General features: G+C 45.4%; 1 protein-coding gene across 1 annotated transcript; it reads left to right on the top strand.

The window, feature by feature from the left end:
* The first annotated feature begins 772 nt into the window (after positions 1-772).
* On the top strand, positions 773-20,255 carry Rtcb (RNA 2',3'-cyclic phosphate and 5'-OH ligase). The gene is made up of 12 exons (NM_207614.2): positions 773-983; positions 2,420-2,498; positions 4,824-4,891; positions 6,892-6,991; positions 8,731-8,887; positions 11,032-11,188; positions 11,974-12,133; positions 12,900-13,075; positions 13,488-13,676; positions 14,207-14,317; positions 16,563-16,682; positions 19,788-20,255. Exons 1-12 carry the CDS (start codon positions 891-893, stop codon positions 19,893-19,895), a joined length of 1,518 nt encoding a protein of 505 aa, NP_997497.2. The 5' UTR covers positions 773-890; the 3' UTR covers positions 19,896-20,255.
* Positions 20,256-23,029: the final 2,774 nt, after the last annotated feature.

Consider the following 23,029-nt stretch of genomic DNA (forward strand, 5'->3'; position numbering starts at 1 on the left):
TGCTCGTTGTATATCCTCAATTTCATTCTTGATACATTACAGGTGTCAAATGTGTCGTTCGTTAGTATTTTGTCTTGCTCAGCTGTTTCACTAATGGGGGCATGAACTCCAAACTACACATTCTATATAGTTGTTGACCTGATCTGGAGTAAAGAGTTTTCAGGAGCTGCTCAAAAACATTCCCAAGCAGCATGTCTTCAATGGCGGTAGTCAGGAGATATTCGCAAGTGTATCTCTGAGAATTCGGGACCAACCTGGCTACATAGCGAGTTCCAGGCTCACCGAGGCTAAATAGCTTTACTCTAAGACCTTACTTTTAAAAACAAAACCAAAAACTTATTAAGACCTTACTTTAGAAAAAAAAGAGAGAGAGAGAAAGGAGGGGCGGGGGAAGAAGGAAAGGAGAGAGAGAGAGAGAGAGAGAGAGAGAGAGAGAGAGAGAGAGAGAGAGAGAAGAAAGGGAGGAAAGAAGGAAAGAAAGATAGGAGAGAGAAGAGAGGGGGAGGGAGGGAGAGAGAGGGGGGGAGGGAGAGAGAGGGGGGGAGGGAGGGAGGGAGGGAAGAAAGGGAGGAAAGAAGGAAAGAAAGATAGGAGAGAGAAGAGAGGGGGAGGGGGAGAGAGAGAGAGAGAGAGAGAGAGAGAGAGAGAGAGAGAGAGAGAGAGAGAGAGAGAGAGAGATCAAAAGTCCAAGATTAGTGGTGTAGCCCATTGTAACATGATGGAAACGACTCGTGCGATGCGTTTTGAGCCTCGGCGCCTGCCATCTTCCCTCCTGGGGCGGAGCCGGTCGCGCCTGCGCACTGAGAGGCGGCGCTGCGTGGAGCCGGCGGACAGTGAGGCTGTTTCTCTTTCTACGTGTAGCCGGGAGGTATCGCTAGCTCGCCGCCACCATGAGTCGTAACTACAACGATGAGCTACAGTTCTTGGACAAGATCAATAAGAACTGCTGGAGGATCAAGAAGGGCTTTGTGCCCAACATGCAGGTGAGTGGGGGCAGTGGCCTTCGGAACTGCAGGCCGCGACTCCACCGCGAACCGGTCTCCTCCGCCCAGCGCCGGGCGGGCCGACCCCTGCAGGGTTCCACGTCTCCCTCCTCAGAGCCGACCCACAGACCCCACGCACGGGATCCACACACGAGGACAGTTGCAGCGGGGGCTCACGCGTGTTTTCCCCACGCGCCATCAGACAGGATGTGTTCCTGGTCTTTCGAGATTTCTGTGAACTTTTCCAAGTTGGCACCGCTAACCTGAAACTGTTCCTCTTGAGTCATGGTAGTTATTTAGAAAAGGTTTACAGATGGCATTCTCCAAACTTAACTGGCTTTTAATGTAACGACACATCGGCAAGATTCAGGCTTTTAATTTGCTTTTCGAGAAGGATCCCCGAGGATCAGTTGGTGGCTGACCTCTCTGTACCCATCAAGGAAGACAACCCTGACCTCTTGTCTAGCCCACTTCATTTTCTCAGCCTGGATGATATGTTTCCACTGAAGACTTGGGAGAGAGACCAGGATCTGAAACCCTGGGCCTGATGTTTCCACCATCGTTTGTACTCAGGGGTTCCGTTAAAGTAGAGGACGAAAACACTTGGGAGGTTTTGGCACATGTTAAGTGACTCAATCCCTTAAATGCCATGAGAATGCAGTAAGGGTTTGCAGCCCTTTTAAGTTACTGATAGGCTTCCCTTGGTGGCTTGGGGCTATAATCCCTGGAGACTGGGAAATGGAAGATCCTATGTGAGAGGACAGTTTATTATATGAAGCCAGCTAAAGTGACTTTAAATAAGACACCCTCTCAAAGCACAAAATTTTATCAAAAGTGGTAATACACGTCTTTAATCCCAGCACTCAGGAGGCAGAGGTAGGCAGATCTCTTAAATTTGAGTCCAGACTGGTCTGCAAAGTGAATTCAGGACTTGTTACACAGAGAAACCCTGTCTCGAAAAACAAACACACACAAAACTTCCTTTTGCACCACTCTACAAGGTACTAGGGAGGAAAAGTCCACAGCAGTGAAACAGTATTTTCCTTTGTTGTGTGGAAGAAGGGAAGGTTGGTTAGTAGAGTTACTTGCTAATTTTTTAAGTGACACATGAAAATTATACATTATATCCATATATATGGTGTTTTATTAATATATATGGTGGTTTTTTTTATAATGTGTAAGTTATATAATAGCAAAATCATGGTAGACATATATCTTCTCAGAAATTTTATGAGCAATTATTTTGATTTTGAGATAGTTGATTAGAATTTACTGGTTGAACATTTCCAATTTAAACCCAGGTCTAAAATGCTCTAAAATCTTTGTAGTTCATGGTTGTAAGTTTTTCTCTTAAAGGGAGTAATGTGGTAGTTTCATGCAGAATGAAGCACTACACTTGGGTTCAGACAATGTGCTTTTCTTTTCTTTTGTATCAGGTTGAAGGGGTGTTTTATGTGAATGACGCTCTGGAAAAGCTCATGTTTGAGGAGTTACGGAATGCCTGTCGAGGTGGTGGTAAGTACACTAGAGATTCTCATGTGTTGTGGGCAGCACCTTCCCTGGTCCCTGAAGAAAGGAACTCAACCAGTGTGGAGTAGTTTTAAGGAGTGAATCAAAGTCCTTATATATTTATGACCACAGGCTGGGGGCATGCTGCTGTATTGGAGTTTGGAGTTTGGGACTTGTTCTCAGATAACTGCACACAGTAATAGCCAGTGTCGCTGTTCATCTGCACTCACTGTGTGTCAGGCTCCTCATTAGATACTCTCTGTTATGTCATGTTTGTAATAACTAAAAAGGAAGATATTGTCTGTCTTGTAGCATTCCAAAATGCAGTGAGTTTAAGTGGATTTTAACTTTTCCTTGGTCACAATTTCATAGTGATAGAGCCAGAATTCAAATCCCAAAGTACCTAATTTTTAAACCAGTATTCTTTTCCTTTGGGGAGTGCTTCTCAAATATATTTATTAATACCACACTGTAAAGTAGGACCAAGACTACGGGGCAGACCGGATTGCACAGCAGACTAGGCAAAAGCAAAGCTGGTAGTCTTAGCTGGCACACTAGCTCTAGTGAGTGTCAGGCTTGAGACTTATTTCACATGGCTGTAGGCTGGTGTAGAGATCAGGGCGTAGTGCTCTAGAACGATACTCTAAAGTGGTAGTGGGATAGGATTTTTTTTTTTTAAAGATTTATTTATTTATTATATATAAGTACACTGTCGCTGTCTTCAGACACACCAGAAGAGGGCATCAGATCCCATTACAGATGGTTGTGAGCCACCATGTGGTTGCTGGGATTTGAACTCAGGACCTCTGGAAGAACAGTCAGTGCTTTTTTTTTTTTTTTTTTTTTTTTTTTTTTTTTTTTTGTTCTTTTTTTTCGGAGCTGGGGACCAAACCCAGGGCCTTGCAAACCCAGGGCCTTGCGCTTCCTAGGTAAGCGCTCTACCACTGAGCTAAATCCCCAGCCCCAACAGTCAGTGCTCTTAACTGCTGAGCCATCTCTCCAGCCCCGGGGATAGGATCTTTTAGCCCTTCTCAGTTTTAGATTAACAATAAATTCCTTCTTCCTTGCTTGCATATGTTCACTTGTGTTAAATGGCACTGCTTTGGCTCTGGCCCAGTGAGTAAAGTGCCAGCACTATAACAAGAAGACCTGAGTTGGGATCCCTAGCACCCTGTAAAAGTCAGGTTCAAGGGTAACTCTGTGATCTCAGCACTTGGTGGAGCAGAGCTTGCTGGTCAGTCAATCTAATCAGTAATTAAGACCCAGATTCAGTGAGAGACCCTGTCTCAAGAAAATAAGGTAGAGAGCTAGAGCGATGGCTTAATGGAAACTGCACTCGTTACACAAGCCAGCCTTGAGACATGGGTTCAGCTCCTAGGACACATGTAAAGACAGGCGGATAGAGCTGGCTCCACAAAGCTGGCCTCTGGCCTCCCTGTGTGTGCACACGATTATAGAGTGAGTAGATCCTAGGGAAGGCACCTATTGTTGCTCTGTGGCCTCCACATACATGCACACACACATTATTTTTAAAAAAATAAACTGCAAACACTTGGGAAAGCTGGACTTGTCCTCCATCTGCCCTGACTCTCAAGCCATTGTTTGGGTTCCCAGCTCATCCCCATTGCCCTTCTTTGTCACTTGATTAAAACACTGTGACTGATTTGGTGTAGTTTTGTTTTGAAACAGTCTTGATCCCCTGACACTTGAGTTGCAGATGGCTAGAGGTAGTGGTGAGCTGTCGTGTGGATGCTGAGACGTGAACCTGGATCCTCTGTAAAAGCACCCAGTACTCTTTTTTTTTTTTTTTAAAGATTTATTTATTTTATGTATGTGAGTACACTGTGGCTGTCTTCAGACATATCAGAAGAGAGAATCAGGTCCAATTACAGATGGTTGTGAACCACCATGTAGTTGCTGGGATTTAAACTCAGGACTTCTGAAAGAGCAGTCAGCGCTCTTAACCACTGAGCCATCTCTCCAGCCCCTGCACCCAGTACTCTTAACCACTGAGCAGATGTTCCAGCCCCACTGTTGATATCTTTACTAGCTAGTATGAGTTATTGAAAGAGTACATTTTATACTGGCAACATAAAAGTTAATAGTTAATGGCTTTTATCCCTACTGCATTTGCAAACCAGCTTCTTAAGCAAACAGAGCGCTGGCAGGCATGTTGAACTGTCCTGTGTTTCCTGTGAATGTGCTTTTGTCTTGGAAGTTCTCTCCCCACTTCCATTTCTGTAACTACTGCCTCTCCATGTATGTAACTAATGTTGGACATCAAATGTGTCGTTTTTCTAAGACTGAGGTTTTGGGTTTGTTTGTTTTCAGGTGTTGGTGGCTTCCTGCCAGCCATGAAGCAGATTGGCAATGTGGCAGCCCTGCCTGGAATAGTTCATGTGAGTCAGAGCCAAGACCTCAGTCATCTGTATGGTCTACAGTTTGTTGAAAGAATGCGGGTTCCACCTAATTGACGCTGGTGTCATTTAGACTATGGCCTTTGATCATAGCAGTGACCCTTGGAGCTAAGAAGTCAATCTGAATGGCCTCTTAGTCTCTGGAATCTAAGCATTGTGGGTCATTATTTCTCCCCAGTACACCTTTCTTGGTTCTACTGTGGCTCTGTACAATTGGAGAGGAGATGAAGAGAGAGCGAGCTGAACCCAGCAGAATGAGACAGGGCCATCTACCTCGCTATCTAGTGCTCTTGGAACAATGACAGTAAATAGTGTGGAAAAGGATGTTGTGAATGGGCCTCTACTCCTCTAGCTTCAGACTTCACCTGCAGAGTATTGGGAGTGGTTCCATTTACCAGCCTTCTATAAGGCTTCTTAATGCTGGTTGCAATGCAGTGCAATGGGGGTAGAGGGTTGGGAGTAGGACTGATAAAAGTTGTAGCTTGTGTATTTATGAACTGATGGTTCTAGTTTTCTCTGTGTCCTCACCTTATTTGACCTCTTTCTGTTTGGCATGCCATCCTTCATCTCAGCCAGAGATGTATGAAGTATACTATATTCATGTTACCAAGCAGATTTCATTTGTGAAATTCCTCATGACCTATAGACAAACCCTGGCAAAACCATAGTTCGCCAGTGTCTTAAGACAGTTTCAAAAGGTAGCAGCACCTTTACTTAGTGTGTGATTCTCCCGAGAGTGCTACTGAGGCTTCTCTGTGGCGATTAGATTTCATGAAAAGACGTCCTTAACTGTATTCAGCCTTGTGAATAGATAGGAGTCTGTAGATGAGTGGCCCTCCAATAGAGACTCGGAATTGCTGGAGACCAGCTCCAGCTACAAGGTCCAGGTCTTGAGATGGGGAAGGGATATCAGCAAATGAAGATATTGACCACCCACTGACTTTCAAACATGTGGCCCTAAATGGTTCTAGCCATCTTTATTTATTTAATTACAGTCCTGTTTGCCTGAGCAGTGACATCATTGGTTATTTTATTAAAAGAAATCATAACGTCAGCATTATAAAAGCTCTATTATTACAAAAGACCCCCAATAGTTTCTATTCCTCCTTCTCCCTTCCGCTGAGTCAATCACCCCCTAACCTTATTTTGCACTACAAAGCACACTTTCAGCAAGCCAAAAATAAATGTCTAGTCAGGCATGTCCTGTAGACACGAGCACACACCCAGCTCGTAGCAAATGCGGTTACACAGTTACACAAGGCGAGAGACAGATTAAACACTTGTGGGTATACGTCCAGTCAGCCGCCATGGTGCGGATGAAGACATGCTCATTATACCAAGAAACCTTTCCTGATATGCACTATCAGTTCCTGATACCATCCTTCTAAGAACCATTTTCAAGTCTGTGTTAATCAGACATAGCTTCCCCATTTTAAGTCTCTGTGGATCAGACATACCTTCCTCAGAACAGTTATGCAAACAGGACCCACTGCTGTCCACAACTGCCTCCGGTTCAGTGTGACAATAGCTGTTTCTCTAGGGACAAGACTATGTATCCTAAAGTATCCAGGATTAATGGTCACATTTGCAGGATCGACAGAAGCAGAGAGAGGAGAGGAGGGATTTGTCCCTCAAAAGAGTATTGAGAAAACCAGAATCATGCGTGGGGCTTTCAGCCTGTGTGGTGTGTGATCCCGGCCTTGCCCATGACTGACAAAGTGAAACTAAATTCTGCTATGCATTTAGACAACATAGTGAACACGAGGAGAGCTTGTAGCACTCTCGATCTAGGTACTAAGCATAGACGCCACCGAACTTACCACAGGTCCTTGACAGGAGGGAAGGGGTCTCCATGGCCTCACCACAGTAGAGTCCATCAGTGCAGATGCTGCATGGCCACTGCCACAGAATCAAGGACAGGCCCATCAGGCAGCTAGGGTGCAGAGTGGAACAGCCATGCTTCATGTCTCTTTCTCTTCCAGCGGTCTATTGGGCTTCCTGATGTCCACTCAGGCTACGGGTTTGCCATAGGGAACATGGCTGCCTTTGATATGAATGACCCTGAGGCAGTTGTATCCCCAGGTAAGGTCCCTGTCCCCTTCTGGGATTACAGTGTGGCTTCTCCCTGTGTTGTGTGACCTTTCTGAGACAGTGGATTTGTGTGCATTTCTCAGTCTCGGTGTATTCTTGAGGCCTTCTTTTCCACGTTAAACTTTGTTTTAGTCAATTGGGCTGTTAAAATATCAGCCAAGCTACTTATTGAAATCTTTGGGGACTTTGTCAGATGCCAGGCAATATCAGACACTGGCTACAAAAGAGACACTTCTCTGGCTCCCTGTGTGCACCCCTGGGTGAATGCACATCTGTGTGTACCACAAACGAGAGGATGTTGATCAAAGGAGATGTACACTGTTGGTGAGACTGAATTGATGAAGCCATTGTTGAGAACAGTTCATGGGAATTCTTTTAAAACATTTAAACCTTTGTATGACTCAGCCATGCCTTTTCTGGGTATGTATCTAGAGGAACTGAAATCATTTCAAAGTGATATCAGCATTGGTGTGTTTACGCTAGCATTAATTCACAGGAGACAAGCTAGGGAACAACCCAAATGTTGATTAAGGGATGAACAGGTAGATGAGAGTGGGATAGTACTCAGCTTGAAGAAGGAGATCCTGCCTATTTGGTATAGCATGGGTGAGCCCACGAGCAAAATAATCTACACCAAGAATGCAAATACCACAGCCCACTCACATAGAGAATGGTGGTTGCCATAGTAGAGGGAGGGTGGAGAGATGATGTGGGAGATGTTGGCTGAAGGATTCAGGTTACAGATAAAGTGAATTACAGTCCTGGGGACCTAATGTACAGTATGGTGGGTACAGAGACAATAACGTACTGTGTGCTAAGACATCTGGTCTTGAGTTCTCTCCCCAGGGAAAAGGTGTGAATGATAGATATGATAAGTAGCTTAATTGTGGTGATCGTTTCATGGCGTGTACACATAATACTTCACATAAAAACTGTACCTCATCGGTTATCTCAATAAAGCTGGGAGACATGGTTCTCAGAAATACTCAAAATCCCATTTTTGTATGCAAATATACTATAGGCCCAAATGTTCAGATCAGGAAAGAAGGGGGACTGAAATATCTTTCCTATTTTAAAAATCATGTTTATTTAATGTATATGATGTTTGACCTGCATATATGTCTATGTACCATGTGCGTGCCATGTGCCTGGCCAAAGAGGGCATAACTGATCCCTTGGGACAGTGAGGTTGCGAGCGACCTTGTAGGTGTTGGGAATCAGCTAGGGCCTCTGGAAGAACAGCCAGTACTCGGCTCTTAACCTCTGAACCATTCTCCAGCCTTCTGGAATATCTTTAAAAATTAGAGAAAGAATAACAATTTAGACTAGCAAAAGGCAAAAAGTTGGAAGTCATTAGGAAAAAATATAATAAAGATACACAGAAGAAAAGGTCACCAAAGGCAAAGGTTGGCTATTTGAGAAGACTGTCAGAACGCATCAGAGCCTGATGTGAGAAGGATACAGGGAGACATGTTACTCCTTTTCCTCTGTCTGCCATATTCCCCACTGTTGGTGAAATACGTGTGTGTGTGTGTGTGTGTGTGTGTGTGTGTGTGTGTGTGTGTGTGTGTGTTGCATGGTTTTAGTGTTGGCAGACTTGACTCAACAGAGGGCCACATGCTTGTCTTTGAAACAGTGAGTATCCTTTTAACTCTGTATTAATACTAAGGAACTTCAAGTAATGCTTTAACTATCTGATTTTGCTAATATTTGACTTCCGTATGTTATAGGTGGTGTCGGATTTGATATTAACTGTGGTGTCCGCTTGCTAAGAACCAATTTAGATGAGAGCGATGTACAGCCTGTGAAGGAACAACTTGCCCAAGCTATGTTTGACCACATCCCTGTCGGGGTGGGATCGAAAGGTGTCATTCCAATGAATGCCAAGTAAGAGCACCATTCTGGGAAACAGAAAGGGAGGGGGAAACCACACGCTCTGGGCTCAGGTCTAGACTCTCTGCTTCCAGTTTAAACATTTCCCAGTCGCTCCTTAGGAAGTGCAGACAAGTTGCTTTTTAAAACGTTTGTCCCAGCCCATGCTCACTAGAACAGACCTTGACCTATACTTGTTGGAATACACCTGTAGTCCCAGCCTCGGAGGAGGATCACATGGTAGGATCATTTTAACTCAGGAGTTTAAGCCGCCCTGGGCAGCATATAAGACTGTGTCTAAAATTAAAAAGGAAAGGCATGTGGCAAGAAAGATAACTCAGTGGCTAAGACCACTTACTGGCTGCTCTTCCAGAAGCCCAAGGTTCAATTCCCAGCACCTGTATGGCAGCTCATGACCATCTGTAACTCTAGCCCTCTGTTCTGATTGTGGATCCTGCATGTACATGGTACACAGATAAATGGTTGGGCAAAACTCCCACATACATAAAAATTGATTAATTAAAAAAAGAGAAAAAGCCATCCGTGATGTAGAATCAGAGCATAGGACACCATGCCTGATGTTTCGTCCAGATGGTGAGCACCGTTAGAAGAAAGCCAACCGGGCTGGAGAGATGGCTCAGTGGTTAAGAGCACCGACTGCTCTTCCAGAGGTCCTGAGTTCAAATCCCAGCAACCACATGGTGGCTCACAACCATCTGTAATGGAATCCGATGCCCTCTTCTGGTGTGTCAGGAGACAGCTACAGTGTACTCACATACAAAATAAATAAATAAATCTTAAAAAAAAAAAAAAAAAAAGAAGAAAGCCAACCGAGTGAGAGAAGCAGTAGTGAATTAAGCCTGGACGAGATGTCAGGCTTCAGACCAGAGATCTTTGCCTTTCCGACAGGCATTGTTCTGAGTTCCATTCAGTGAACCCATTCGTCTCCATCTCCTTCTCATCATGGAACGGAACACGTGCTTTATGTACTGAGTCATGCAGTGATACAAGGCCAAAGCGCTACTGTCTGTCGGGTACCTAAGGACAGGGCTACACACTACTCGTGTATAACCACACACCAACCATGCACCTGACACTCAGCAGAGTATTCACTGCATCAAACCTGCTGGGTAGCCAGGCTGGCCTTGAACTCATGGGCCCCTGCCTTAGCCTCCCAAATACTAGGATTGCATGTGTGCACCACCGTACCTTGTGCTTATCAAGTGTGAGTCAAAGATGTCCCTTTGACATCGGCATTGTATGAACTCTGCATTGTAAGTTTTAGCACATATTAATGCAGAAACACTCTTAACTGTTATCTATCACACATTCCCGCCGAAAAAGAAAGGAAGAACAGTTGAGGGGACTTACTTTAGAAGATGCCTAGCCTTTGTGTTCATACAGTGCTGCTCCACTGAAAAGCGGACACGAACAGTGAGTGACACGAAGCATCTTTACAAATACTGAGGTGGGAATTTTGTCCTAGTCCACACTGTTTGTGAAGGACTGTCATTGAGGGAACTGGAAAGGGAGCACTAAAAGCTGAAGTCTCTTCTGGCTGTGCTAAGGAAGCCTGGGACTTGGGTGAAGATGAAGTCTTCTAAGCGGCTAAAGACATAGAATGGAGGTAGATAGTCATATCTGATTAAGATCACAGCTTTTATTTGGATAATTAATTGCTCTCAGGAAATTCAGAATCAGAGGCACAAATATAATATAAAAAATAGTAATTAAAAAGTACATCACAGGGACTGGTGATGAAGCTCAGTTGATCGTGTTACCTAGTGTGCATAGAAACTAAGCACAGTGGTATACTTGGGAGAGAGGCTGAAGTATCTGAATTTATGATCATCCTTGGCCACAGTGAGTTCAAAGCCAGCCCGAATTACATGAGAACCTGTTTTCTTTGTCTGTTCTTAAATACAGCAGACCATGAAAATAAGTGGAACTGTAATCATTGTAATGGCACTGCTGCAATTTTAAATGGTAACCATGTGACTGCTTTCCTCAAAACAAACCAAACTGGAGGGCTTAAACTCCAGAACAAAACATAGTACATAGGAAGTGGTAGTTGTCACATATTCCCGTGCTCTTTGAGATGTTTCTTCCTAAGTTTTACTGTCCATTGCTGTGAAATGACTTGAGTTCCCTTACCCCAGAGACTTGGAGGAGGCATTGGAGATGGGTGTGGACTGGTCCCTGAGAGAAGGCTATGCCTGGGCTGAGGACAAGGAGCACTGTGAGGAGTATGGAAGGATGCTCCAAGCCGACCCCAATAAGGTCTCACCCAGGGCAAAGAAAAGGGGCCTTCCTCAGGTAAGTCACTTTGCAGGGCCAGGGCATTATGTCAGCTTCTGTGAAGGGGAGAAATCTGTGCCTTCTGCTAACAAAAAGGCTGTCCTCGGAGATTGTTTTATACTACATCAAAAAGAACAGAAATCTGCCTGCTTATGAATCATTTTTCTGAGAGGTTATGCAGAGCTTTCAAATATTCATAAAAAACTCTGAGTTATAAATGTATAGGAGAAAAGCGGGTATGATTTATGATTATGAGGTCTACAGACTCTGTCAGAGTTTAGATTTTAAACAATGCTTTGAAAATGATGGAGGCAGTGAGTGCTCAGTGGGGGGAGCACAAGCCTCCCAGCTGGGCTCAGTCCCAGAGCTGAGTCCAGAAATGTGAGCCCGGCCTCTCCATACATGCCAATGCACACATGCCCACGCATCATACAACAGCATTCATGAAACAGTCTCTGTAACTTGGCGTTTCCTGGTACCAACATAAAAAATGATGTAAAGAAAATCATTTCAACCCGGGGCTTATCTGGGAATCAGCATTCTTCCTGGAATTTGTCCCATCTCAATGATACTTAAACTTCTGTATAGAATACTTACTGTGTGATGTTCTAGACCTCCAGAGCAATCCATGCTGTTTTTGAAACGTAGTAATAAATTTAGAATTTTTTCATTACATGAAACACTATAAGGCTATTTTGTTGTTCCTTTATTTCACCTATTTGCTTTTTTAAATGTTTGTTTGTTTGTTTGTTTGTTCTTAACTAGAATAGAAAACGTTTAATCAGACATTCTTGCATTTACAGTTGGGGACCCTGGGAGCAGGCAACCATTATGCAGAGATCCAGGTTGTAGATGAGATTTTCAACGAGTATGCTGCCAAGAAGATGGGCATCGACCATAAGGGACAGGTGTGCGTGATGATCCACAGCGGGAGCAGAGGCTTGGGCCATCAAGTAGCTACAGGTATATTCTAGACCTCAATTTTTACTTGGAACTAAAATGTATATTTATGGGGGGACAAGACAATATTGCTAATTGAGTGCAATTACTTGGAAGATAAATGGGTTACAAAGTGAAACCCTGTCTTTAAAAAGAAACTACGGGGGTTGGGGATTTAGCTCAGTGGTAGAGCGCGTACCTAGGAAGTGCAAGGCCCTGGGTTCGGTCCCCAGCTCCGAAAAAAGAACCAAAAAAAAAAAAAAAAAAAAAAAGAAACTACGATGGTAATAAAACATATGCTCTACTCATTCACTCACATGTTGGGAAGGAGTGACTAAACCCGTGTTGCTGTTGTACACATCCCATTTCCCGCTTCTAAAGGCAAATGCTCTCTGTATTTCACATACTTATGTCACCCTACTCAGATTCTCAAACAATACTTCTTTATAAAAATGAATTTAAAGGCTGTGTGTGTGTGTGTGTGTGTGTGTGTGTGTGTGTGTGTGTGTGTGTGTGTGTGTGTGTGTCTGCTTGTCTGTATGTGCCCATGGGGGCCAGAAGAGGTTTGGGTTCCCTGGAACTGGAGTGAACAGACAATGGTGAGCCACTGTGTGGATGCACCCAGGCCGTTTGCCAAGAGCACCCAGTGCTATTACCTGCTGAGCTGTTTCCAGCCCCAAATAGATCTGAACTGAGCAAATAGGTGACCACAGAAGTGTACTTTCTGCAGTCAATCTGAGTGGTTTGTGTAAGAGAAACTTTGAGGGTCTGACCTGCGGTTCTGCTGCAGACGCACTGGTAGCTATGGAGAAAGCCATGAAGAGAGACAAGATTATAGTCAATGACCGGCAGCTGGCGTGTGCTCGGATTGCATCCCCAGAGGGACAAGACTATCTAAAGGGAATGGCTGCCGCTGGAAACTATGCCTGGGTTAACCGCTCGTCTATGACCTTCTTAACCCGTCAGGTAAAGTAAAATTGCTCTCTTGAGTTTGTCAGGAAGTTAAGCATGTTTGGTTTTAGAAATGTGCATTCTAGACGCTAGGGAAGTGTCTTAGGGTTTTGGTGTCGTGGGCCAGGACGGTACAGCAGAGTGACTTAATTTTGCCTTGAGCCTCAGCAAGAATGGAAATGCTGTTCTGTGTGATTGAGAAGGCTGGGCAAGAATTGTCCCTGCAGGCCAGATTGGAGTAGTGAGCAGCCTTTCTGCCTGAGGTAGACTCTGTAGCAAGCCTATGGTCTAACCTGCAGTCTCTGTTCATATGGAGACTAGTGACTGCTGTCTTAGAACTCGGAAGTCCACCGTTCACTAGCTGGAAGCAGAAAAATATGTTCTCAAGAGTAGAACTGGCTGCTTGTAATGGAACCTGTCCCTCTAGGCTTTTGCCAAAGTCTTCAACACAACCCCTGACGACCTGGACCTGCATGTGATTTATGATGTTTCTCACAACATCGCCAAAGTGGAGCAGCACGTGGTAGACGGAAAGGAGCGGACGCTGTTGGTGCACAGGAAAGGGTCCACCCGAGCTTTCCCTCCTCACCATCCCCTCATTGCTGTTGATTACCAGGTATGTGACCCGGGGCTTGTGTTTGAGGAGTGGGATCAGGACTAGAGAATTCTAGAACAGGTTCAGTAAAGCAGGAAAACAAGTGTGAAGAAAATGTCCTGTCCCCATGACAGCATGGTTCCTAGTCTGCACCAGTGACACCCCAGCCCATAGTGAGTGCTGTCTTAGTGCCACACTATGTAGGTTTTACTCTCCTGAACTGAACATGGCCTGGAGGCTATTGAAGGCAGAGAGAGGTAGTGTTGCTTTACCTTACTCTTATGGTTTTGCAGATGAGGAAACAGCCTGGAAATCCTAGCTATACTTCCCTCCAGTTGATTTTCTGTACTAAATTCTGTCTGTTGCAGCCCTTATAGCTTCCTTCTCTTTGTTTTCCCAAGGAGTCAGAAATCCCAAGTAACGCCTTAGCATAGCTACAAGAGCACTGAGTTTAGAGGTTAGGTTTCTTCACAATTCTACCACACAAGAAATTTCAGGCATAGAAAGCATGTGCCTTTCTGAAATGTGATGTTGGTTTTGTGTACCCTCAGCTCACTGGACAACCAGTGCTTATCGGTGGCACCATGGGGACCTGTAGTTATGTTCTGACTGGCACTGAACAAGGCATGACTGAGACCTTTGGAACAACCTGTCATGGAGCGGTAAGGAGAAGGAAAGCTTGCTTAGAAACGTTATGTCAGTTTAGCTATGGTGCATCTTGACAGGTAAATACCTGATTAAGTTTAGTGCGGTTTGAGTGTGTCCTGACTGCCTCTTGCAAATTATTCTGTTCGTATACTCTACTCTTTAGTGAACTGACTGTAGGACCAGATCCATCCTCATCTTCAAGTGCAGAAAATCCAGCTGGACAGTGGGCAGAGTCGCTGAGTTTATTGCAGCTGGCTCATAAGTGGCCTAAGGAATTGTACTGCACTGAGCTCATGACCCTGGTCAACAGGCCATTGGACCTACTCATTTGTCTAATTGTTCCTTTCCTTTGACAGTCCACTTCAGATTTGGGGGTATGCACTCTTTGCAGATCAGCACCGTCTGTTTCTGTGTGTTGCCTCACGTCTTCTAAGCCACCTTTCAGTGAACTGTCTGTAGACAGCCAGGAGACTCGGGGCTATACACTGATCTGCCACAGTTCAACTGTGCCACTTTAGGACAAGAGGAACCATAGTGCGACGTAAATGGCCATTGCTATGTTTGGAAACATTTTACTCACAGCACAGGTGGTTGGCTAAATGATCAAACCGCTTAGTCAGTGTTAGAGGGGAAATAAAATCCATCTAGATGACTGCCTCAAACACATCTTAACATGCTTTTCCCCTCTAATCACTCCTTGTTTCCAGCCGTCTGCCCTCCTAGTGTCACCCAGTGAGTCTTACCAGTGTCAGCTCCCTGCTCCTCTAGAGGCATGGACAGCATCTGGATTCATAATCAGTGACCGTGGTTCTGTTTGGAAGGGTGTTACCTGTATCTAGTGGTAAAGCCACGAGGCTGCTAAGTAGCTTAGGAATCACAGGGCTGCACATGATAGTTATGTAGTTCAAAATGTTAAGTAGACAAACATTTAAATCACAAAAAGCTATATATAACGGAAAAATAACATTTATATTGATGTATAATCAGTGGTATTTAGAAGCATACAAAAATCTTTACAAAATGCTTTAGGTAGAAATTTATTTTCAAAAAAGAGTGTGATGAGGCTTCTTAATAAAGCATAGATGATAAGGTTAAAGTAGAAAAGAGGTTTGGTTTGTGTGCGTGCTCGTTAGCGGTGTGCACGCATTCGCGTAGTCAGAGTCCTGCGCTGGTTCTCTTCCTCTATCCCTCTCCTCCTTATTTTGTGAAGCAGGCTCTCACTGAAGCTGCTGCTCACTGATAGCTAGACTGGCTGGCTAGCAAGCCCTTGGGATCCTCCTGTCTCAGCTTCCCCAGTGCTGATCTGACAGGCTTGAGTAGCCATTCCTAGCTTTTATGTGTGGGCCAGATTCAAGGTTCCATGCTAGTCCGGCAAGTGCTTCATCTACTGAACGATTGCCACAGCCCAGGTCATTTCGCTTGATCTTAAAGGTTTTATAACTTTACCTTTTTCTTTGGTGCATGTGGGTGTGTCAGGACTTGGGGTATAATGTGACATGGCATGCATATGGACTTCTGCACAGTTCAGTAGCTTTGGGATCTCTCCTTCCATGTTATGAGTTCCAGACACTAAACTTGGAGGTCAGTTTTGGCAACAAGCACTTTTACCCACCCTTCCAGCTCAATAACCTGTCTTTTAGGTGTTTGTTTGTTTGGTTGGTTGGTTGGTTGGTTTTAGTATAAGATAAAAGGAAAACGAAGACTCGTATAGTGGTATTAGCTCCTCAGAAGGCTGATGTAGAAGTACAAGCTCAGGGCCTGCCTGGACCTTGTCAGCAGCAGAGCGAGACTTAGCTCAGAAGTGAACAAATAAGTCAGGTGAGATCGCTCAGGGGGTAAAGCTCTTGCAAACCTGATAATCCTAGTCCCAGCTCTGGCACCCCCACACCTGTAATCCCAGCACTCCTACACCAGGATGGGAAGACTAGAGATTCGCCAGAAGCTCACACACCGGGTTTCCTGGAGTTCACAGCAGCAGCAGAAACTAGAGACTCTGCCTCAACCAGGTGGAAGGAGAGAGCCCACTTCTGACCTCCACACACATGCCACAGCGATTGTACATACATGTGCTCATGCACACACTAACAGTAAAGAGGGAAATGAGTAAATACAGAGTAGAATATGATAATGGTGAGAAATTCATTATCAAGGAAAAAGGCATAGAATTCCAAGAGCTTAAACAACTACTGGAGTCAAATGGCGTTTTAGTTCAAAATGCATAAACTGGTTACTCCTGTCCTTGGTGCTTTCTCCCTCTAGGGCCGTGCTTTGTCCAGAGCAAAATCACGTCGTAATTTAGATTTCCAAGATGTCTTAGACAAGCTGGCAGACATGGGAATCGCCATCCGGGTTGCGTCCCCCAAGCTGGTTATGGAAGAGGTAAGTGGCATCGGGAAAGTATTTAACAGAAAGCCGTTAGGCATAGCCTGCGGGCAGAGGCGGGAATTTGGGGTCACAGAACTGAGATAGGTTGTCAGTGGCTTCAGTTTGGGTGTTTGGTGTTTTTCACTTTTTGCTGTTTTGAGAATTCCATCCACAGATAAAACTTGTTTTTGTCGTGCCTGCTCACCTCACCCTTGCAGTTCCTCCTTATTACGCCCCCACCACTCACTGTCGCAGAGGAGGCCAACTCCAGCCTCCTCGGCCTTGAAACAGCCCTCAGGTTCCGTGTAGAAGGTTCACAAGTGTGAGCCAGCTACTAGTCCTGGTTCTGATCTTGTTTACCTCATTTTATATTATATTGCCCTTTGTTCTGAGACGAAGTCTATTGCAAGCTAAGTCTATTAAAGGGATTTTTACTGCTCATACAGTTCCTATCTACATTACAGTGTTTAAAAGTAGGTTGTAAGGACCAGCGTGGTGACCTGAATCCCCAGGTCCCATCTGTTTGAAGATAAAACTTACTCTTTCAAATTGTCTCCAACAGCAACATGAGCACTGTGTGTGCCACAGACAGTAGAATTTAGTTGTAAAAAAAAGGGTTTTTTTGGCTTGTTTTTTTCTTTTCTGTGTCGACCTGGCTGTACTGGAACTCACTCTGTAGGCCAGGCCGGCCTCAGACTTGGAGAATTGCCTGCCTTGCCTGTCAGTCTCCTGAGTGCTGGGATTAACCGTGAGACAACACCACCTGCAATTGTAAAACCTTAGGAGTAATGCATACACGTAGTTTAGGATGACCCACTGACTCTTGCCATTCGTCCTTCACTTCTCTGCTCTCTTCTCCTGCCTCCCCGTCTCTTCTCTCCCCATCCCACCCCCCTTCCCTTCCTGTGCTCAGGGCTGGCCTCATCACTCCCCTCCCCTCCTCTCCTACCCTCCCCTCCCCTCCCCTCCCCTCCCCTCCCCTCCTCTTTTCTCCTCTCCTCTCCCCTCCTCTCCCCTCCTCTCCCCTCCCCTCCCCTCCTCTCCTTTCCTCCTCTCCTCTCCTCTCCTCTCCTCTCCTCTCCCCTCCCCTCCTCTCCTCTCCTCTCCCCTCCTCTCCTCTCATTAAACCTCTCCACGAGGGAAAAAAAAGACAACCCATTGACCTTGGTTCTGCACAGTTGTATGCTTACATTCCAGTTTAGGACAAATTTGAAAAAGGAGGGAGTCATGGTTAGAGAGAAACAATTTGTGTTTAGTTCACAGAGAGGAAAAATTGTATTTAAATGATCTGCATGAACTTAAAAACCCAGTTATCCCACCCCTCCTTCATTTTGAAGAGCACTTACCACCATGTTTCCTGATGCTGTTTTAAAGTTGAAGTTGTCAAAGTTTCTCTGTCCTTTTAAAAATGCAACTCCTAAAGCTTTTACTCAGTGCTACCGGTGAGCAGCTGGGCTTCTGGTCACATACTTTACTGCTATAAAATATGTTGTAAAAGCATGTTCATTCTTCAAGCTTTTGATAATTAGAGGCCTCAGGGAGAATTACTGAGCCAAGCTTGGGTTTTTTGTTGGTTTATTTGGGGGTGTGTGTTGTTGTTTTTTGTTTTTGCTGTAACTTGATTTTTACCTGTTTTGAGGAGTACTACATTTGGGGTTGGGGGCTGGAGCCATGGCTCAGCTGTCAAGAGCATTCGTTGCTGCTTCAGAGGCTCTGGGTTCAATTCCCAGCAGCCACATGGATTTTTAAACCTATTTATAACTCCAGTTTAATTAACTCTGCCCTCTCCAGGCACTAGACAGAGACATAAAACATACAGAACACTGCTACACATAAAATAAGTACATCTAAAATAATAATCACAATCGAAAAGGAAGTAACTGTTTAATTTACACAATGTGGAACACAAAGAAAAAAGAATGTGTGAGGGCCAGGGGACAATTTAGTGGAGTCAGATCTCTTGTACTTAAATGAGTTCCAAGGGTCAAAATTGGGTTACCAGGCTTCCACATTCACACTGAGCTATCTCATTGGCCTGTCATGCCGCATCCTTCCTCTCTGTGGGGTACCTGGTCCATTGGTCTAGGTGCTCCACAGTCTGTGTTCTTCACTGGACCTGAAGGAGAAACGGCAGGGTCTGGGACAAGTGCCGTGGTTCCCAGTCTCCTCTCTGGGCACCCAGGTAAACACTGGGGGTCAGGAACAATGCCATGGGTTTGCCTTTTCCCTGGGGTGTTTGTACGACAGGCATCGAGGGGAGGCAGATCCCTTGGTCTGTATGGGAGTGAGGGCTGAGTATACCACCCATGGGGGTGGAAGAGGAGAAGGCCTTCCCTGTTGTTACTTAATAAAGAGACAACTCTTGCTTGTTCATATTGGTTTATTTGATGGTGGATGTGAATGCATACCCCTTATTAAGGGTGAACCAGGGATTAAATACCTTTTATGGGAAGAAGTACCAAGGAAGGGAACTCATTGGCTAAAGGCTTGGAGCTGTCTAGATACCTTACTCCAGTGTTTATGCTATGTGACCCAGTGCTGGTTGGTGGTCCTCAGTGGGTGTCATGGTTACGTATTCCAGAGCAAGGAGAAGCAGGTAGGGAATGGCTTCTGAGATTCCCATGGTTTGAGCTCTTTCAACCTTACCATTTCTTATGCCTATATGATACCAAGGTCTTACATGTCCTACACTGGCCCCTGCTTTTAAGTATACAAATAATATAAATACATACATACACACACACACATACACACACACACACTTTTTTTTATGGAGAAATTAGAAAATTCAGATGAATATGTAAGACTAAGTATTTATCTCATACTCCTTTCCAGCATTTAGTTTACTCATATTTTTAACCTTGGCTAATTTTTTTTTTTTCAGACAGGGTTTCTCTGTGTAGCCCTGACTGTCCTGAAACTCAGGCTGTCCTCAAACTCAGATATCCCTCTGCCCCTGCCTCCAAAGTGCTGGGCTTAAAGATGTGAGCTACCACACCGGGCTAACCTTTGCTAATTTAATAGAGAAAATAGTATCTGAGTATTTATTTCAAATAAAGCTTAATAGTTTGAAAGATTTCCTATTAGTGGATTTTACAATGTTCAATTCCTTCCCTGTAGGCTCCAGAATCATATAAGAATGTGACAGACGTCGTGAACACTTGCCATGATGCTGGGATCAGCAAGAAGGCCATTAAACTGAGACCAATTGCTGTTATTAAAGGATAGATCCAAGACTGTCAGCATCTCTGAGGTGCCCATGGACTGAGATCCCTAAGACACCCACTCGAGGCCTGACAAGATCCGAATGGCAGAGCTGTCGCTATGCACACCACAATGGCTGGTGGAGAGGCTGCTGTCACACACAGGTTGGAAGATAGCCTTCCAGAAGACATGTATCTCTGTTGGGAACAGTCAAGTGAGCCTGTCCCACGGGGTTCTGTGACTCTTGGGGTGTGGGAAGGGATCAAGAAATGCCCTACTTGGTCATACAAGTCTGTAATCAGCAGAGTGGACTTCTTTACACCAAGCTCTGTAGCCCAGTAGGTATCATGAAAACATTCTATTAAATAGGTTTTTGAATGTTTCCTTTCTTCTCTTACTCTGTCAGTTTTGTCCGCTCATCTTTGGCATTTCTCTACAAGAAGCAAACTCAAATTCCCTTTTCATGGAAAGCACCAACTACCCAAAGTGTTTTAATCAAGATACTAGACAAGGGCACAGTGGGGGATGTTGAGGACATGTGGTATGCTAAGGGATAGGGCAAAGGAGAAAGTAACTTTCCATAGCCTCCCTGTCTGTCTTAAGCAGAGTACCTGCAGCATGACGACGGGTGAGGACTCACTAGTGAGGCTGGCCTGGCCAGCTTCAAGTAATGCTTTGCAGTGACACCACACTTACATTTTTATTTAACTATTATGAAAGCACTAAGTGACCACAGCTGGGAATAGTGGCTTTGTGTGGATATCTTTTGTCACCTTGTGAGATCTTGCATTGTAGATGGTAACATCTTAAAGACGCTTTCTATTATGTCAGGGAAGACAGTCAGAGCCGGAGGTAGCTGGTCACATTGCCTGGCACTCAGGAAGCAGGGATGAATTCTGGTGCCCAGCTCATGTTCTTTTCATTCAGTTTCCAGCACAGAGTGGGGCCATCCGCATTCATGGTGGGTCTTCCCAATCATCCCAATGTCGACTTCCTCACAGGCATACACAGCTTGTCTCCTAGATAATTCTAGAGTCTATCAAGGTGACTGTGCTAACAGTCACAAACGAGAAGGCTGTGCATTTTCAGTCGGGCACTTTATATACATGGTTGGGAGGTCATAGGACAACTTGCAAATGTTCCTATGTGGGTTTTGGGGATCAAACTTAGGTTGTCAGGGTTGGCAGCAAGTGACTAATACTCACTGAGCCAACTAGACAGACTTAATGTCATCGTTGATTCCTGTCTTTCCTGACCTTCACCTAAGTCTTGCTAGTTCTAATTCCTGGACATCTCTAGTCCTCCCCCTCTTCACTTAAATCCCTATCTCATTCTTAAGATACTTACCAGCTCTCAAAATACAGCAGCCACACACATCCTTTTCTGGTAACTGAACTGCTTCTTGGCCAATACCCCCATCCCAACTTTCAGTTTGTGTAGGTGAGCTGACCACACACGGGCTCACACTAGAACACACAAGTTGCTTCTTCCAGTTCCTGACTTGAGGAAGTGGCATGTGATAATTAAATACTGGAAGTTCTTTCACTCAAGAGCAAGGTGCTGTCTTCCCCCAGGGTTGCTAGGATAGTATAATAAAGGTCTATGGGGCTGGGGATTTAGCTCAGTGGTAGAGCGCTTGCCTAGGAAGCGCAAGGCCCTGGGTTCGGTCCCCAGCTCCGAAAAAAAGAACCAAAAAATAAATAAAATAAAATAAAGGTCTAAACCTGTTAACAGCCACAGAACCCCCCCTGAGAACAGAACCCATGTACAGGTTCTGAAGGGAAGAGAAAGCATGAATCCAGTGCATGATTTAGGAACTCATGGATTCATCTGTCCCAATATTAGGAGAGACGTGGACTTAGTGTGTATGTGAAAAGGGACCATCAGTGTGGTGGTGGCCTATTTGAAGCATAGAAGGATCAATGATGTCGCTGGAATTTCCAACCCAATAAAAAACATACTTCAGATAAACAGTTCTCTGCACCCAAATCCCGTGGGAGGGAGAGCTGAACCTTCAGAGAGGCAGACAAGCCTGGGAAACCAGAAGAGACTGCTCTCTGTACATACACCTCGGACGCCAGAGGAAAACACCAAAGGCCATCTGGAACCCTGGTGCACTGAAGCTCCCGGAAGGGGCGGCACAGGTCTTCCTGGTTGCTGCCACTGCAGAGAGCCCGTGGGCAGCACCCCACGAGCGAACTTGAGCCTTGGGACCACAGGTAAGACCAACTTGTCTGCTGCAAGAGAGCTGCCTGGTGAGATCGGGACACACAGAGGCAGAGTTCATCTAGGACCGGGCACGTCCTGTGTTTGCCGGAGGTCCCACTCCCGCGGATCCCGGCCCACAGCAGCTCTCTGCTCCCAGACCCTGTGGGAAAGAGACCTCACCACCTGATCAGGTGGGCACTCCTGAGGCTGCAGAGCGGAAGAGACCACCAACACTGCCCACCCCTGCCCACATCCCTGGCCCAAGAGGAAACTGTATAAGGCCTCTGGGCTCCCGTGGGGGAGGGCCCAGGAGCGGCAGGACCCCTGCCTGAGACACCACCGGAACCTGAAGGAAGCAGACCAGATAAACAGTTCTCTGCACCCAAATCCCGTGGGAGGGAGAGCTAAACCTTCAGAGAGGCAGACAAGCCTGGGAAACCAGAAGAGACTGCTCTCTGTGCACACATCTCGGACACCAGAGGAAAACACCAAAGGCCATCTGGAACCCTGGTGCACTGAAGCTCCCGGAAGGGGCGGCACAGGTCTTCCTGGTTGCTGCCGCTGCAGAGAGCCCTTGGGCAGCACCCCGCGAGCAAACTTGAGCCTCGGGACCACAGGTAAGACCAACTTGTCTGCTGCAAGAAAGCTGCCTGGTGAACTCAAGACACAGGCCCACAGGAACAGCTGAAGACCTGTAGAGAAGAAAAACCACACGCCCGAAAGCAGAACACTCTGTCCCCATAACTGACTGAAAGAGAGGAAAACAGGTCTACAGCACTCCTGACACACAGGCTTATAGGACAGTCTAGCCACTGTCAGAAATAGCAGAACAAAGTAACACTAGAGATAATCTGATGGCAAGAGGCAAGCGCAGGAACCCAAGCAACAGAAACCAAGACTACATGGCATCATCGGAGCCCAATTCTCCCACCAAAACAAACATGGAATAT

Source organism: Rattus norvegicus, chromosome 7 (assembly GCF_036323735.1).
Source record: "Rattus norvegicus strain BN/NHsdMcwi chromosome 7, GRCr8, whole genome shotgun sequence".
Classification (NCBI taxonomy): Eukaryota; Metazoa; Chordata; class Mammalia; order Rodentia; family Muridae; genus Rattus; species Rattus norvegicus.